Genomic DNA, 16,524 nt, shown 5'->3' on the forward strand with positions numbered 1-16,524 from the left:
GCCTTTCGTTGGTGTGAACTTTTGTGTCATGAACTTGGTTTGGATTTTGAACTTGGTTGGATGATGTTGTGGGCATGAATTTGAATTTGTGGGCATGAACTTTTATGTCATCAACTTGTTTGTGTGATTCAAATTATGCCATGTCTTTGTTTTGAGATGTTTGAAATTCATTTTATATCCAAAATGCAATATATGGCATGCGCCGGCTGCTCGCGCACTGCATTTTTATGCGTTGTTGGAGCTACGCGCGCTGCATTTTACCGCAGCTGCTGGAGCCAGCGCTCCCCACCGCGCCAAACCAAATAAGCAACACGTTGCAAACTGTTTTTTAGCGCGCCGCGCGTTAGGCGACTGTTGGAGATGCTCTTAACAGCGTCCAATAATAAAGGCAGCAAGTTTCCAAAGAAAAACAAGACGCCATGGGTCATGGCTGTCGTAGCAAATATCGCCATCGGATCTGACTGGCCACTAATATGCCAAAAGGAAAGTCCAAAGCTGAAGAAACTATTCTCATTTGGCACCTCCAAACTTTCATAATTTGCCTGTTGCCCCTTGTTATGTCAGTCAAGCTCCGCCATTGTGTCGGACCAATACCAATCAGCAGCTGGCCTGGATGTCTTCTACAACCTTGACGGTGCTCCGGCGGGCCGCCAGCTCGTCCATTAGCCGGCCAACGTCATCGTACGAGGATCCTCCCTTCTCCATCGCGCTCCTTGCCTTCAGACCGAGGTCCTTAGCCTTCTTCTGGATGGCGTCGCTCTCCATCAACCTCTGGATGGACTCCGCGATCACCTCGCCGGCGATCACCTCGTGGGCCTCGATGCCTGACGCGTAGTCCTTGGCCCCGATGCTGACGCCAACCTTGAGCTGCTCCACGACGAGCGTCTCGTTGTTGAACTGGTCCGCGTACCGCGGCCACGTCGCCATCGGCACGCCGGCGGTCACGGCCTCCAGCACCGAGTTCCAGCCGCAGTGTGTCACGAACCCACCGAGGGCGGGGTGGCTCAGGATCAGCATCTGCGGCGCCCAGCCACGGACCATGAAGCCGCGGTCGCCGCTCGCGATCAGGTAGGCGAAGCCTTCGGGCATCCACTCCGAAGAGTCTTGGCCTGCGGCGGCGCCGATCACCCACACGAAGTTCAGGCCTGAGAGGTCGAGGGCGCGGGCGAGCTGGTGCAGCTCCGCCGGAGCGAACCTGGTCAGTGTGCCGAAGGAGACGTACACCACCGAGCCGGCCGGCTTGGCGTCCAGCCACCGGAGACAGCTGCTCGCGTCCGGCGAGGGCACATCGGTGCCTCTCACAGCCATGTCCTTGCTGGCGAGGGCCACCGGCCCGACGAGCCACACGCGCCGGCCGAGCGTCTTTTGGAAGTGCTCGACATAGTCCCGCTCGAGGTCGTGGAAGCTGTTGAACACCTCGCCGAAGCTCCTCTGGTCGGCGGCGTTCATGCTTTTGAAGATTTCCCAGTGCCACGGCCTCTTCGCCGGGTCCAGCATCTGGCTCCGCCTCAGCTCGACGCGGTGCGGCAGCTCCGGCAGCAAAACGAGGGCGTCGGGGTCGTCGGGGGCGTTCTCCAGCGGGTTGTGCCGCAGCATGCTGTCGCTGCAGGCGCGCGCGAACATGCTGCTGCCGAGGAACGCGATGCGCGGGACGCCGCGCTCCGCGGCGGCGTCGACGGACCAGTCGAAGAAGCTGTCGGACACGACGGCGTCGGTGCGGTGGTCGGCCAGGAACCGGTCGAAGGGCTCCCGGAGAAGCCTGACCGCTTGGTAGAACTTGTCGCGGTCGTCCTGGGACGCGAGGGCCGTGCCGTTCTCGACGCCCGGCGGGAGCCCGACGTCTGGGAAGGGCACGACGGCGATGTCGATGGCCGGGGAGCCAGTGCCGGCGAAGGCGTCGTTGGCCCGGTCGACGGCAGAGCGGATGATAGCGGCGTTGACGGGCGTGGTGAGGATGGTGCACCTGACGCCGCGGCCGGCGAAGAGCGCGGCCATGTCGGCGATAGGGATGAGGTGGCCGGACGCCAGGAACGGGAAGAAGAGGATATGCAGCGGCTCGTCGCGGACAGCCATGGCCGGCGAGCTAGCCGCGTCCCGTGACCGACAGAAAGCACTACGGCCGGCGTGGAGGAGATAGATCGAGTACAGATGCAGATCAGACACAAGCCTCGGTGCGATTAAGATGAGAGTCGTGTAGAGGACTATTTATAAAGTCATACGTAAAAGTTTGGGCTCTCGTTGTCTGATGGAACCAACGAGGAAGGGGAGCGGGAGAAGTGGCTTCAGGCTTGGTGATCTCCGTCTTCCAGAAGCGAAGCGTTTGGAGTGACGTTCAAGATTTTGGTACTCCCACCGTTCACGCAGACATTTCAGACATTGTGCACAACAATTTAATTTCAGTTGTCTGAAACAACTTATAAAAATGAACGGAGGGAGTACCTTGTTTGATGGATCTTGTTAGGCTGCTTTTAATGCATGGGTGCTTAGATGAGGTGTTAAGCATATTAAAAAGTTTAGCAACTAATGTCCATAATGCATAGGTGCTTCACTTGTTGGTGTTAAGCTCTCCTCATTTAATGCTTTAGCAACTAAACTATTTCATGCATTGGTGGATTTCTTTCATTTAATTGTTTTTGTCTAGGTTCGCGTGCTTAGTATTGATTCTTCCTGGGGTCACTAAACTCACTTCTCTTCTTTTTATGACCTTGCCACATCAGATTTTTTGCCTACGTGGCAGCCTTAGCACCTGTATAAGGTGGAGCATTGGGAGGGGCCTTAAAATGGGAAATACACTTGTGTTCCTGGTGGTATATGCACCCTATATGGGGATTTATTTTTAATTTTTTAATAAAAAGTCAAAATAGGTAAGAACTATTTTGACAAAATACTTGACTTACTTTTGCACTAGTATAAAAATCCCGACGAAAAAAAAACAAAAGTTGACCTCACAGCAAAAAAGACAATTTATTTGCTATTATAGGTCACTATTCACACTATTTTAGCCAAACATTTGTCTTTTTTGAAAAGAAGTCAAAGGGATATTTTTTTGTGGATTTTTTCTCACGAATACAATAGAAGATCAAGTTTATTTCAAAAATATTTTCAGGAATTTTCAACTTTTTGTTGAATTACTAAAAAAAATTCCATATAAAGTGCATATGTCCCCATAGACCAAAAGTTTCCCTCCGCCTTAGAATATGCTATAACGTTGACAAATCCACTCAATCTGCAATGGTTCCGATGTACCGTAATGATTATTTTTACAAATTAAATTAGTCACTGTCTGTTTCTGTCATCGAAGAAAAAAACCACTCTTATCATGACAATCTTCCCCAAGGCAAACATAACAGATGTGGAAAAAAACATCCATGGCGATATTCATTTTTAGACCGCAAAGCATATACAGCAATGTTCACTGTTATTGTGGCTTAAAAAGTGTCACCGTCATTTTCTTGAGATGGTCATCGAATTGAATGGAATTGTAATTAATTATATGCATCATTCAGTAAGCTTGGACTATATATGTAGACAAACCATCAGCGTATCTACAGACGTAAACACCTATTTTTGTGAGGCCGGAAAACACACATGTTAGGAAGCGTTTTGGATGAAATACTTGCGCATATAAAGTACTATAATTTGTAGATTTTGGGCGTTTCCACATTTTTGGCACACTTGAAACCATAAATGGATAAATATTTGTGATGCAAATGTGTGCAAAAATAGTCTTAACTATCTTGGTTTTCCATCAATCCATTCGGAATTCCATCAAAAACAAAATCCTACATGTGGGGTTCAGATGCCCAACATACAAAGTTATCTATGCGAAGACTATAGATGTTGCATTTACCTGTGCAAATCTTTATTTTAGTTCCTTCCTCCCTTAGAGCATCTCCAATAGCCGCCCAATGTGCGGCGCGTTAAAAATTACTTTGTAGCACGCACATCGTCTGGTTTGGCGTGGCAGGCAGCGCTGACTCCAGCAGCCGCGCTAAAATGCAAGGCGCGTAGCTCCAGCAGCGCGTTAAAATACAGCGCGCGTGACTCTCGCACAAACAACATATGTGCTCCAAACACAAGCAAAAAGATCAAACATAAACAAAATAAATCAACAATAAATAGTTTTAATTTTGTTTATTACAACTCAAACAAATAGTTTATCATTCAATACAATAAATAGTTCAAAAATACAACATCAAACGCACAAATCATGACGCTCTTTGTCGGCCATTCTAAACCCATCACTCAATGAAATTCTTTTGAAGATCATCATGCGCGGCGGGACGTCGAATGGCATAATAGAAGGCAACAAAACGGGTCACCCTTTCAGCCATCCGCCGCACTCACACGAGATGTCCCAAGAGCTCATAGTGAGAGTAGTCTACATCATGGCCACGTTCATTCTCGATGATCATGTTGTGCATGATCACACAAGCGTGCATGATGTACTAAAGCATCTTTTGATCCCAAAATCTAGCCGGTCCTTCCACAATAGCAAATTGGGCTTGCAAAATCCCAAAAGCTCTCTCCACATGTTTTCTAGCCGCCGCCCGAGCATTGTGGAAATCAAGATTTTTCTTACCTTCCGGTTTTTTCAACGGCTTCACAAATGTTTGCCACTTTGGGTAGATGCCATCCGCAAGATAGTAGTCAAAGTTGTATGTACGACCATTTGCTACAAACTGCGCCGGTGGCAGTTCACCATTTGCAATCTTATTCATCAGTGGTGACCGGTTGACAACGTTGATGTCATTCAAAGATCCAGGCATTCCAAAAAAAGCATGCCAAATCCAAGTCTTTTGACCGGCTACCGCTTCAAGGATTATAGTGGAATCCTTTTTTTGGCTGTGGAATTACCCATGCCATGTCATTGGACAATTCTTCCAACTCCAATGCATGCAATCTATTGAGCCAGGCATACCTGGGAAGCCGCGAGCTTTGTTCATCTCCAATAGCCTTGCGGCGTCTTCAGCATTGGGAGATCTCAAGTACTCCTGGCCAAACACTTGCACAATTCCGACTGCGAAGCGCTTGACACATATGATGGCTTGGCTCTCACCCATGGCCAAGTGATCATCAACTAGATCAGTCGAGATACCGTATGCTAGCATACGCAAAGCGGCTGTCACCTTCTGAAAGGTGTTATGCCCGAGCTCTACGACGGCATTCCTCCTTTGCTGAAAAAAACGGTCATGGCTCGCTAGTTTCTCTGCAATGCGCCTGAACAACTCGGTGCTCATCCTAAACCGACGATGAAAGTACGACCCCGGGTATGTGGGATTCTCCACAAAATAGTGTCTCATCAATCTGTTGCGGGCATCGATCATATCCCTCCAAATTTTCTGCCGACCCAAAACCGAACCACCGTGCTTCAGTTTTCTATTGATGTGCATAGTTAGGATAATTGCAAGATCCTCCTTCTCTTTCATATCAAATTCTTCTTCGGAAGAATCATATGACGAACTCATCTACAATATTCAATATAAACTAGGCTATAAAAAACTACAATCAACATGCACCAAACTTATGAAGTTTGAGCAATACATACCTTGCGGGTGTTTTGTCGAACACCTTGCGGGCGCCGAGCGACAGTGAGCGGCCGGGCACTGTTCATCGGAGGACTGCCGTGCGCGAGGGGCGGCGGTGACTAGAGGGAGACGGAGGAAGCCGCCGCGGCGCGGGGATAGGCCAAGGAAGCGCCGGAACGGTCGCCGGAATAAAATGAGGTGGCGCAGGCGGTGTCGGCGCCGCGGCTGGATGGGGTAGGTGGAGTTGCAAGCGAGCGCTCGAGAGTTCAGCGCGCGTGAGCGGGCGTAGCAAATAAGCGGCGCGCGATGGCATTTTGGCTTGCGCACTGAACTAGATATGCCGCGTGCTTGATTTTGCACCTCCGCTGAACCGCCCGGAGTAGTAGCGCGCGCAAAAAACACATGGGTGTATACAAAAGGTTTGACTTGTCTGCATGCTTATGTCACCAGTGACTTCATCGTACTGATTCTAGTGACATTCTCATGCCGAAAAGACCTCCACGCCCGCGCGTTGGAGCGAGCGATTTATCGAACACGGGGTACTCAGCCGACAAACCTTTTCCGTTGGGGCCCATCTAGTGGATGCAGTCGTACGTGCAGCTAAATGGCTAGTGAACACATGCGTGCATGCCAGCCTCCTTTGGTTTGTAGGATTTTTGTAGGAATTCTATAGGATATGATTTGCACAGGAAAAATTCCTTTGAAACTCTTTGATTTGTAGGAATGGATTCCTATTCCTATGTAGGATAGGAATCAATCCTTCATGTTTTGGAGGGAAAAAACATTAGCCTAGACTCAATGGAAAAAATCATATCCTATGCATCAAATGACATCTCTTTCTCTATATGAATTGACATGCATGTCATCTCACTTCCTATGATTTTCCTATTCCTATAAAATTCCTATCCTATGAACCAAAGAAGACCTTACTAGTGCACGTCTAATCTCCCCACCCCGTGATTTCAAGTGAGGAATGGGGGAGGCACTCTAATCAGAACACTGTAGTGCCGTAGTGGGCCGCGCGCGAGTTAGCATCGCCTTCTCATGCATATTTCAGTCATAATAGGGAGTAACTTAGATTAATAACATGCATATGTTTACTATTCCCTCCATCCCGTAATATAAGAACGTTTTTGATACTACAATAGTTTCAAAAACGTTCTTATATTATGGGACAGAGGAGTAGTCTATACTACTACTTCTATAGTGTGGAGTAATATATGTGTGATGTTATATAACACTGTATTTATTAGTTTGTAGACTCTTTTTGTTTTGATATATGATGTTATTCATACTATAAGTAACTAGCTATGTTATCATATGTCTCTCTTTTTTCATTAATCATTTGTCATATTATCTATTTTATTTAGATATGTCTGATGTTATCACCTATATTACTTTCACTGTGGGTAGTCTAAGGCATCTCGAAAAGAAATAGAAAGTATAATCGGGTCCTTGCAGAAGCCAACGACATCTTTCTCTTGCACACATCGACAACGTGCCATGGGCCATGCCCGATGTCCGGACCAGAACTCCACATCATCGAGGCCACCAAGACTTTGAATCAAGCCAAGGAGTTGGACACTGATTTTTCTAAGGGCACTTTTCGCTTGGAGATGTGTGCATGTATTGGTCTATTATGACAATATCATACGTTGCCTGACACTATCTTCTGTCTCCTTCAATCCAGCTAACGTTCTTACCCACCTCTATGACGTGTGGGACAGCAAGCGAGGAAGCCTCATGACAAAGTGACTAGCGGGTATTTTCAAGTAAAAAAGATAGTATTACATCCCATCCACCCATGCTTTTCAGTCTGATTACATACAATTATATCTTTTGAACAAAATATTCGATTGACAAACCGTTTGGATATTTGTACTCACGGTATTAAATCTTTAAAACAAGATCAATTTAGACACGGTTGATTTTTCTAAAATTCTAATTATTTTTCCATTGCATGTTTTCATTGCTTTTTCATTCCGGAAATTGGTACTAATTCATTCAGATTTCATTTCTATTTTTGGAGTGTCGAAATATGTTTTCATGTCATTTTGTTAAATTATCTTGTATGGGTTGGCTGTGTTCTAAAGGTGTTATTTTTATATTTTCCTATACAATTTCATTTCTGTTGCACGACTATTTTACATGTTCTCATCATTCTTTCATGCATTCTCTTTTGCATGTTTTTCTTCATTGCTTCATTCTATACATCATTAATATTTCATCTTTGATGTGATATAAGTTTTATTATGGTTTTTTTGCATGTTTTCATTATTGGTTCACTCCGGTCGTTTCATTAATGTACCTCTCTCCATCCACATATATAGGACCCTCCATTACTCTGGTTAGCACAATATTATATGGCATGCATGTCACACATAGCATACCCTCGAATTCGTATGTGAAATGAGTTTGTGATGATATAATTTCTATATCATACATCTCATGTATTAATAATTTTATCATTGGTTAAAGGCTACCTCGAAAGACGTATTAGCCCCTATATATGTGGATGGAGGGAGTATCATATAAGTTCGGAAATGATAAATCCCAAATATTTGGTTTTTAAGCATGGCAACCGAACATTTTTCATGGCAATGTTAGTTCACGCGAGGTTGGCAAACATGGCAATTTTCTGATAGAAAAATAAACTGGGACAAAATCGCCATGTCTTAACAACTAAACTTGCCACCTCGCATCAACTAAAGTTGCCATGAAAAATGCTAGGGATGACATGCTTAAAATCCGAATCTTTGGGATTTATCAGGGTCCTATAAGTTTCATTATTGTATCAACATTTGAATTTGAATTTGTTCAAACCATGTCCAAAATTATGTTTTAAAGATTTAATTGTCATGAATGAACCCAAATCTGCAAACGGATTGAAAAACGGATCATTGGTTCAAAAGTGTAAAGTGTTGCGGAGTGTGGAATCAAATAAAGTATGGGTGGGTGACCTTGGGCTAAAAGAATAAAATATGTCGAGTGCAATAAATTCCTGCTGCCAAACAGTGGAATACTTCGTATCTAATGTGTGTACGACTGTACGCACACATCCTCAAACGAAATGTGCAGCATCCCACTACCCCGATAGAAACCATGACCGCCGGTTTTTCATTTCCGAAGAAGTTGCCGAACCATACCAAAAGAAGCACTATTGGGAAGCTACTTATAGATGGAGTTATACCAAGTGGCAAACATGCACATTCACAATATGGTCGGATACCAAAGGCGGATGACTCGGCCTACTCGCCACTAGTATGGCTGGTCCCAGGTTAGTCGTGGGCCAAACTTACGAATAGTGAAATTGACAAGAGGCTCGATGCTTGTACATCACATACTAATGGACGGTCTATTTACCACGCCCACCATTGGTAATCTTGTTGGAGAATGTAGTAATTTCAAAAAAAATCCTACGCACACGCAAGATCATGGTGATGCATAGCAATGAGAGGGGAGAGTGTTGTCCATGTACCCTTATAGACCGAAAGCAGAAGCGTTAGTACAACGCGGTTGATGTAGTCGTACGTCTTCACGATCCGACCGATCAAGTATCAAACGTACGGCACCTCCAAGTTCAGCACACGTTCAGCCCGATGATGTCTCTCGAACTCCGATCCAACCGAGTGTTGAGGGAGAGTTTCGTCAGCACAACAACGTGGTGACGATGTTGATGTTCTACCGACGCATGGCTTCACCTAAGTACCGCTACAGTAATATCGAGGTGGACTATGATGGAGGGGGGCAACGCACACGGCTAAAAAATCAAACGATCAATTGTTGTGTCTATGGGGTGCCCCCTGCCCCCGTATATAAAGGAGCAAGGGGGGTGCGGCCGGCCAGGGAAGAGGCGCGCCAGGAGGAGTCCTACTCCCACCGGGAGTAGGACTCCCCCCTTTCCTAGTTGGATTAGGACTTGGGAGGGGGAAAGAGTGGAGGAGAAGAAGGAAGGGGGGCGCCGCCCCCCTCTCCTTGTCCTATTCGGGGCGCGCGGCCCAGCCCTAGCCGCCTCTCCTCTCTTCCACCTAGGCCCACTAAGGCCCATTAAGTCCCCGGGGGGTTCCGGTAACCTCCCGGTACTCCGGTAAAATCCCGATTTCACCCGGAACACTTCCGATATCCAAACATAGGCTTCCAATATATCAATCTTCATGTCTCGGCCATTTCGAGACTCCTCGTCATGTCTGTGATTACATCCTGGACTCCGAACAACCTTCGGTACATCAAAACATATAAACTCATAATATAACTGTCATCGAAACGTTAAGCGTGCAAACCCTACGGGTTCAAGAACTATGTAGACATGACCGAGACACGTCTCCGGTCAAAAACCAACAGCGGAACCTGGATGCTCATATTGGCTCCCACATATTCTACGAAGATCTTTATCGGTCAAACCGCATAACAACATACGTTGTTCCCTTTGTCATTGGTATGTTACTTGCCCGAGATTCGATCGTCGGTATCTCAATACCTAGTTCAATCTCGATACCGGCAAGTCTCTTTACTCGTTCTGTAATACATCATCTCGCAACTAACTCATTAGTAGCAATGCTTGCAAGGCTTAAGTGATGTGCATTACCGAGAGGGCCCAGAGATACCTCTCCGACATTCGGAGTGACAAATCCTAATCTCGAAATACGCCAACCCAACAAGTACCTTTGGAGACACCTGTAGAGCACCTTTATAATCACCCAGTTACGTTGTGACGTTTGGTAGCACACAAAGTGTTCCTCCGGTAAACGGGAGTTGCATAATCTCATAGTCACAGAAACATGTATAAGTCATGAAGAAAGCAATAGCAGAATACTAAACGATCGGGTGCTAAGCTAACGGAATGGGTCATGTCAATCACATCATTCTCCTAATGATATGACCCCATTAATCAAATGACAACTCATGTCTATGGTTAGGAAACATAACCATCTTTGATCAACGAGCTAGTCAAGTAGAGACATACTAGTGACAATCTGTTTGTCTATGTATTCACACATGTATTATGTTTCCGGTTAATACAATTCTAGCATGAATAATAAACATTTATCATGATATAAGGAAATAAATAATAACTTTATTATTGCCTCTAGGGCATATTTCCTTCAGTCTCCCACTTGCACTAGAGTCAATAATCTAGATTACACAGTAATGATTCTAACACCCATGGAGCCTTGGTGCTGATCATGTTTTGCTTGTGGAAGAGGCTTAGTCAACGGGTCTGCAACATTCAGATCTGTATGTATCTTGCAAATTTCTATGTCTCCCACCTGGACTAAATCTCGGATGGAATTGAAGCATCTCTTGATGTGCTTGGTTCTCTTGTGAAATCTGGATTCCTTCGCCAAGGCAATTGCACCAGTATTGTCACAAAAGATTTTCATTGAACCCGATGCACTAGGTATGACACCTAGATCGGATATGAACTCCTTCATCCAGACTCCTTCATTTGCTGCTTCCGAAGCAGCTATGTACTCCGCTTCACATGTAGATCCCACCATAACGATTTGTTTAGAACTGCACCAACTGACAACTCCACCGCTCAATGTAAACACGCATCCGGTTTGCGATTTAGAATCGTCCGAATCAGTGTCAAAGCTTGCATCAACGTAACCGTTTACGATGAGCTCTTTGTCACCTCCATAAACGAGAAACATATCCTTAGTCCTTTTCAGGTATTTCAGGATGTTCTTGACCGCTGTCCAGTGATCCACTCCCGGATTACTTTGGTACCTCCCTGCTAGACTTATAGCAAGGCACACATCAGGTCTGGTACACAGCATTGCATACATGATAGAGCCTATGGTTGAAGCATAGGGAACATCTTTCATTTTCTCTCTATCTTCTACAGTGGTCGGACATTGAGTCTTACTCAACTTCACACCTTGTAACACAGGCAAGAACCCTTTCTTTGCTTGATCCATTTTGAACTTCTTCAAAACTTTGTCAAGGTATGTGCTTTGTGAAAGTCCAATTAAGCGTCTTGATCTATCTCTATAGATCTTAATGCCCAATATGTAAGCAGCTTCACCGAGGTCTTTCATTGAAACACTCTTATTCAAGTATCCCTTTATGCTATCCAGAAATTCTATATCATTTCCAATCAGTAATATGTCATCCACATATAATATCAGAAATGCTACAGAGCTCCCACTCACCTTTCTGTAAATACAGGCTTCTCCAAAAGCATGTACAAAACCAAATGCTTTGATCACACTATCAAAGCGTTTATTCCAACTCCGAGAGGCTTGCACCAGTCCATAAATGGATTGCTGGAGCTTGCACACTTTGTTAGATCCCTTTGGATCGACAAAACCTTCCGGTTGCATCATATACAACTCTTCTTCCAGAAATCCATTCAGGAATGCAGTTTTGACATCCATTTGCCAAATTTCATAATCATAAAATGCGGCAATTGCTAATATGATTCGGACAGACTTAAGCATCTCTACAGGTGAGAAAGTCTCATCGTAGTCAATCCCTTGAGCTTGTCGAAAACCTTTTGCAACAAGTCGAGCTTTGCAGACAGTAAAATTACCGTCAGCGTCATTCTTCTTCTTGAAGATCCATTTATTCTCAATCTCTTGCCGATCATCGGGCAAGTCAACCAAAGTCCACACTTTGTTCTCATACATGGATCACATCTCAGATTTCATGGCCTCAAGCCATTTTGCGGAATCTGGGCTCACCATCGCTTCTTCATAGTTCGTAGGTTCATCATGATCTAGTAGCATGACTTCCAGAACAGGATTACCGTACCACTCTGGTGCGGATCTTACTCTGGTTGATCTACGAGGTTCAGTAGCAACTTGATCTGAAGTTCCATGATCATCATCATTAACTTCCTCACTAATTGGTGTAGGCGTCACAGAAACCGGTTTCTGTGATGAACTACTTTCCAATAGAGGAGCAGGTATAGTTACCTCATCAAGTTCTACTTTCCTCCCACTCACTTCTTTCGAGAGAAACTCCTTCTCTAGAAAGGATCCATTCTTAGCAACGAATGTCTTGCCTTCAGATCTGTGATAGAAGGTGTACCCAACTGTCTCCTTTGGGTATCCTATGAAGACACATTTCTCCGATTTTGGGTTCGAGCTTATCAGGATGAAGCTTTTTCACATAAGCATCGCAGCCCCAAACTTTCAGAAACAACAACTTTGGTTTCTTGCCAAACCACAGTTCATAAGGCGTCGTCTCAACGGATTTCGATGGTGCCCTATTTAATGTGAATGGGGCCGTCTCTAAAGCATAACCCCAAAATGATAGCGGTAAATCTGTAAGAGACATCATAGATCGCACCATATCTAGTAAAGTATGATTATGACATTCGGACACACCATTACGCTGTGGTGTTCCGGGTGGCGTGAGTTGCGAAACTATTCCGCATTGTTTCAAATGTAGACCAAACTCGTAACTCAAATATTCTCCTCCACGATCAGATCGTAGAAACTTTATTTTCTTGTTACGATGATTTTCAACTTCACTCTGAAATTCTTTGAACTTTTCAAATGTTTCAGACTTGTGCTTCATTAAGTAGATATACCCATATCTGCTTAAATCATCTGTGAAAGTGAGAAAATAACGATATCCGCCACGAGCCTCAACATTCATCGGACCACATACATCTGTATGTATGATTTCCAACAAATCTGTTGCTCTCTCCATAGTTCCGGAGAACGGCGTTTTAGTCATCTTGCCCATGAGGCACTGTTCGCAAGTACCAAGTGATTCATAATCAAGTGGTTCCAAAAGTCCATCAGTATGGAGTTTCTTCATGTGCTTTACACCGATTTGACCTAAACGGCAGTGCCACAAATAACTTGCACTATCATTATCAACTCTGCATCTTTTGGCTTCAACATTATGAATATGTGTATCACTACTATCGAGATTCATCAAAAATAGACCACTCTTCAAGGGTGCATGACCATAAAAGATATTACTCATATAAATAGAACAACCATTATTCTCTGATTTAAATGAATAACCGTCTCGCATCAAACAAGATCCAGATATAATGTTCATGCTCAACGCTGGCACCAAATAACAATTATTTAGGTATAATACTAATCCCGAAGGTAGATGTAGAGGTAGCATCCCGACCGCGATCACATCGACTTTGGAACCATTTCCCACGCGCATCGTCACCTCATCCTTTGCCAGTGTTCGCTTAATCCATAGTCCCTGTTTTGAGTTGCAAATATTAGCAACAGAACCAGTATCAAATACCCAGGTGCTACTTCGAGCTCTAGTAAGGTACACATCAATAACATGTATATCACATATACCTTTGTTCACCTTGCCATCCTTCTTATCCGCCAAATATTTGGGGCAGTTCCGCTTCCAGTGACCAGTCTGCTTGCAGTAGAAGCACTCAGTCTCAGGCTTAGGTCCAGACTTGGGTTTCTTCAGGCTTAGGAAGGGATGATGCAGCAGAATAGCATAAGTATTTCCCTCAGTTTTTGAGAACCAAGGTATCAATCCAGTAGGAGGCCACGCTCAAGTCCCTCGTACCTGCACAAAACGATAGCTACTCGCAACCAACATGATTAGGGGTTGTCAATCCCTCCACGGTCACTTACGAGAGTGAGATCTGATAGATATAATATTTTTGGTATTTTTGGTATAAAGATGCAAAGTAAAAAGTAAAGGCAAAGTAAAAAAGCAAAGCAAGATTAAAGTGATGGAGATTGATATGATGAGAATAGACCCGGGGGCCATAGGTTTCACTAGTGGCTTCTCTCAAGAGCATAAGTATTATACGGTGGGTGAACAAATTACTATTGAGAAATTGACAGAATTGAGCATAGTTATGAGAATATCTAGGCATGATCATGTATATAGGCATCACGTCCGTGATAAGTAGATCGAAATGATTCTGCATCTACTACTATTACTCCACTCATCGACCGCTATCCAGCATGCATCTATTGTATTAAATTAAAAACAGAGTAACGCCTTAAGCAAGATGACATGATGTAGAGAGATAAATTCATGCAATATGAAATAAACCCCATCTTGTTATCCTCGATGGCAACGATACAATACGTGACTTGCTGCCCCTTCTGTCACTGGGAAAGGACACCGCAAGATCGAACCCAAAGCTAAGCACTTCTCCCATGGCAAGAACTACCAATCTAGTTGGCCAAACCAAACGGATAATTCGAAGAGACTTGCAACGATAACCAATCATACATAAAAGAATTCAGAGAAAATTCAAATATTATTCATAGATAGACTTGATCATAAACCCTCAATTCATCAGTCTCAACAAACACACCGCAAAAAGAAGATTACAACGAGTAGATCTCCACAAGAGAGGGGGAGAACTTTGTATTGAGATTCAAAAAGAGAGAAGAAGCCATCTAGCTACTAACTATGGACCCAAAGGTCTGAGGTAAACTACTCACACTTCATCGGAGAGGCTATGATGATGTAGAAGCCCTCCGTGATGACGGCCCTCTTCCGGCAGAGCTCCAGAACAGGCCCCAAGATGGGATCTCGTGGATACAGAAAGTTACGGCGGTGGAATTAGGTTTTTGGCTCCTGTTCTGATCGTTTGGGGGTACGTGTGTATATATAGGAGGAAGAAGTTTGTCGGTGGAGCATCGAGGGGCCCACGAGGCAGGGGGCGCGCCCCCACTGAAATAGGCAAAAAAACAGCAATTCTGGGCTGGGCCTCCGGTTAATAGGTTAGTCCCAAAAATAATATAAAAGTGGAAAATAAAGCCCAATATAGTCCAAAACAGTAGATAATATAGCATGGAGCAATCAAAAATTATAGATACGTTGGAGACGTATCAGGCATCCCCAAGCTTAATTCCTGCTCGTCCTCGAGTAGGTAAATGATAAAAAGAGAATTTTTGATGCGTAGTGCTACTTGGCATAATTTCAATGTAAATCTTCTTAATTGTGATATGAATATTCAGATTCGAAAGATTCAAGACAAAAGTTCATATTGACATAAAAATAATAATACTTCAAGCATACTAACAAAGCAATTATGTCTTCTCAAAATAACATGGCCAAAGAAAGTTATCCCTACAAAATCATATAATCTGGCTATGCTCTATCTTCACCTCACAAAATATTTAAATCATGCACAACCCCGATGACAAGCCAAGCAATTGTTACATACTCTAACTTTTTCAAAACTTTTTCAATCTTCACGCAATACATGAGCGTCAGCCATAGATATAGCACTATAGGTGGAATAGAATGGTGGTTGTGGAGAAGACAAAAAGGAGAAGATAGTCTCACATCAACTAGGCGTATCAACGGGCTATGGAGATGCCCATCAATAGATATCAATGTGAGTGAGTAGGGATTGCCATGCAACGGATGCACTAGAGCTATAAGTATATGAAAGCTCAAAAAGAAACTAAGTGGGTGTGCATCCAACTTGCTTGCTCATGAAGACCTAGGGCAATTTGAGGAAGCCCATCATTGGAATATACAAGCCAAGTTCTATAATTTAAAATTCCCACTAGTATATGAAAGTGATAACATGAGAGACTCTCTACTATGAAGATCATGGTGCTACTTTGAAGCACAAGTGTGGTAAAAAGATAGTAACATTGTACCTTCTCTCTAATTCTCTCATTTTTTTTATTTGGGCCTTTTCTCTCTCTTTTTTTATGGCCTCTTTTTTTATTTGGGATTCTTTGGCCTCTTTTATTTATTTTTCGTCCGGAGTCTCATCCCGACTTATGGGGGAATCATAGTCTCCATCATTATTTCCTCACTGGGACAATTCTCTAATAATGATGATCATCACACTTTTATTTTCCTTACAACTCAACAATTACAACTCGATACTTAGGACAAAATAAGACTCTATGTGAATGCATCCGGCGGTGTACCGGGATATGCAATATGACAATGATGGAATGTGTCATGAACAGAACGGTGGAAAGTTGCATGGCAATATATCTCGGAATGGCTATGGAAATGCCATAATAGGTAGGTATGGTGGCTGTTTTGAGGAAGGTATATGGTA

General features: G+C 44.0%; 1 protein-coding gene across 1 annotated transcript; it reads right to left on the reverse strand.

The window, feature by feature from the left end:
• Positions 1-361: 361 nt before the first annotated feature.
• LOC125529047 (scopoletin glucosyltransferase) lies at positions 362-2,208 on the reverse strand. The gene has a single exon (XM_048693452.2). The coding sequence runs from the start codon at positions 2,071-2,073 to the stop codon at positions 598-600; it is 1,476 nt and encodes a 491-aa protein (XP_048549409.2). The 5' UTR covers positions 2,074-2,208; the 3' UTR covers positions 362-597.
• Between the last annotated feature and the right edge of the window lie 14,316 nt (positions 2,209-16,524).

The sequence above is a fragment of the Triticum urartu genome, chromosome 5A, assembly GCF_056163025.1.
Source record: "Triticum urartu cultivar PI428250 chromosome 5A, HENAU_Tu73, whole genome shotgun sequence".
In the NCBI taxonomy this organism is placed as follows: Eukaryota; Viridiplantae; Streptophyta; class Magnoliopsida; order Poales; family Poaceae; genus Triticum; species Triticum urartu.

What these genes read in the sequence shown, in the direction of transcription:
- LOC125529047 (XM_048693452.2), bottom strand. Translation starts at nt 2,073, where the DNA reads ATGGCTGTCCGCGACGAGCCGCTGCATATCCTCTTCTTCCCGTTCCTG.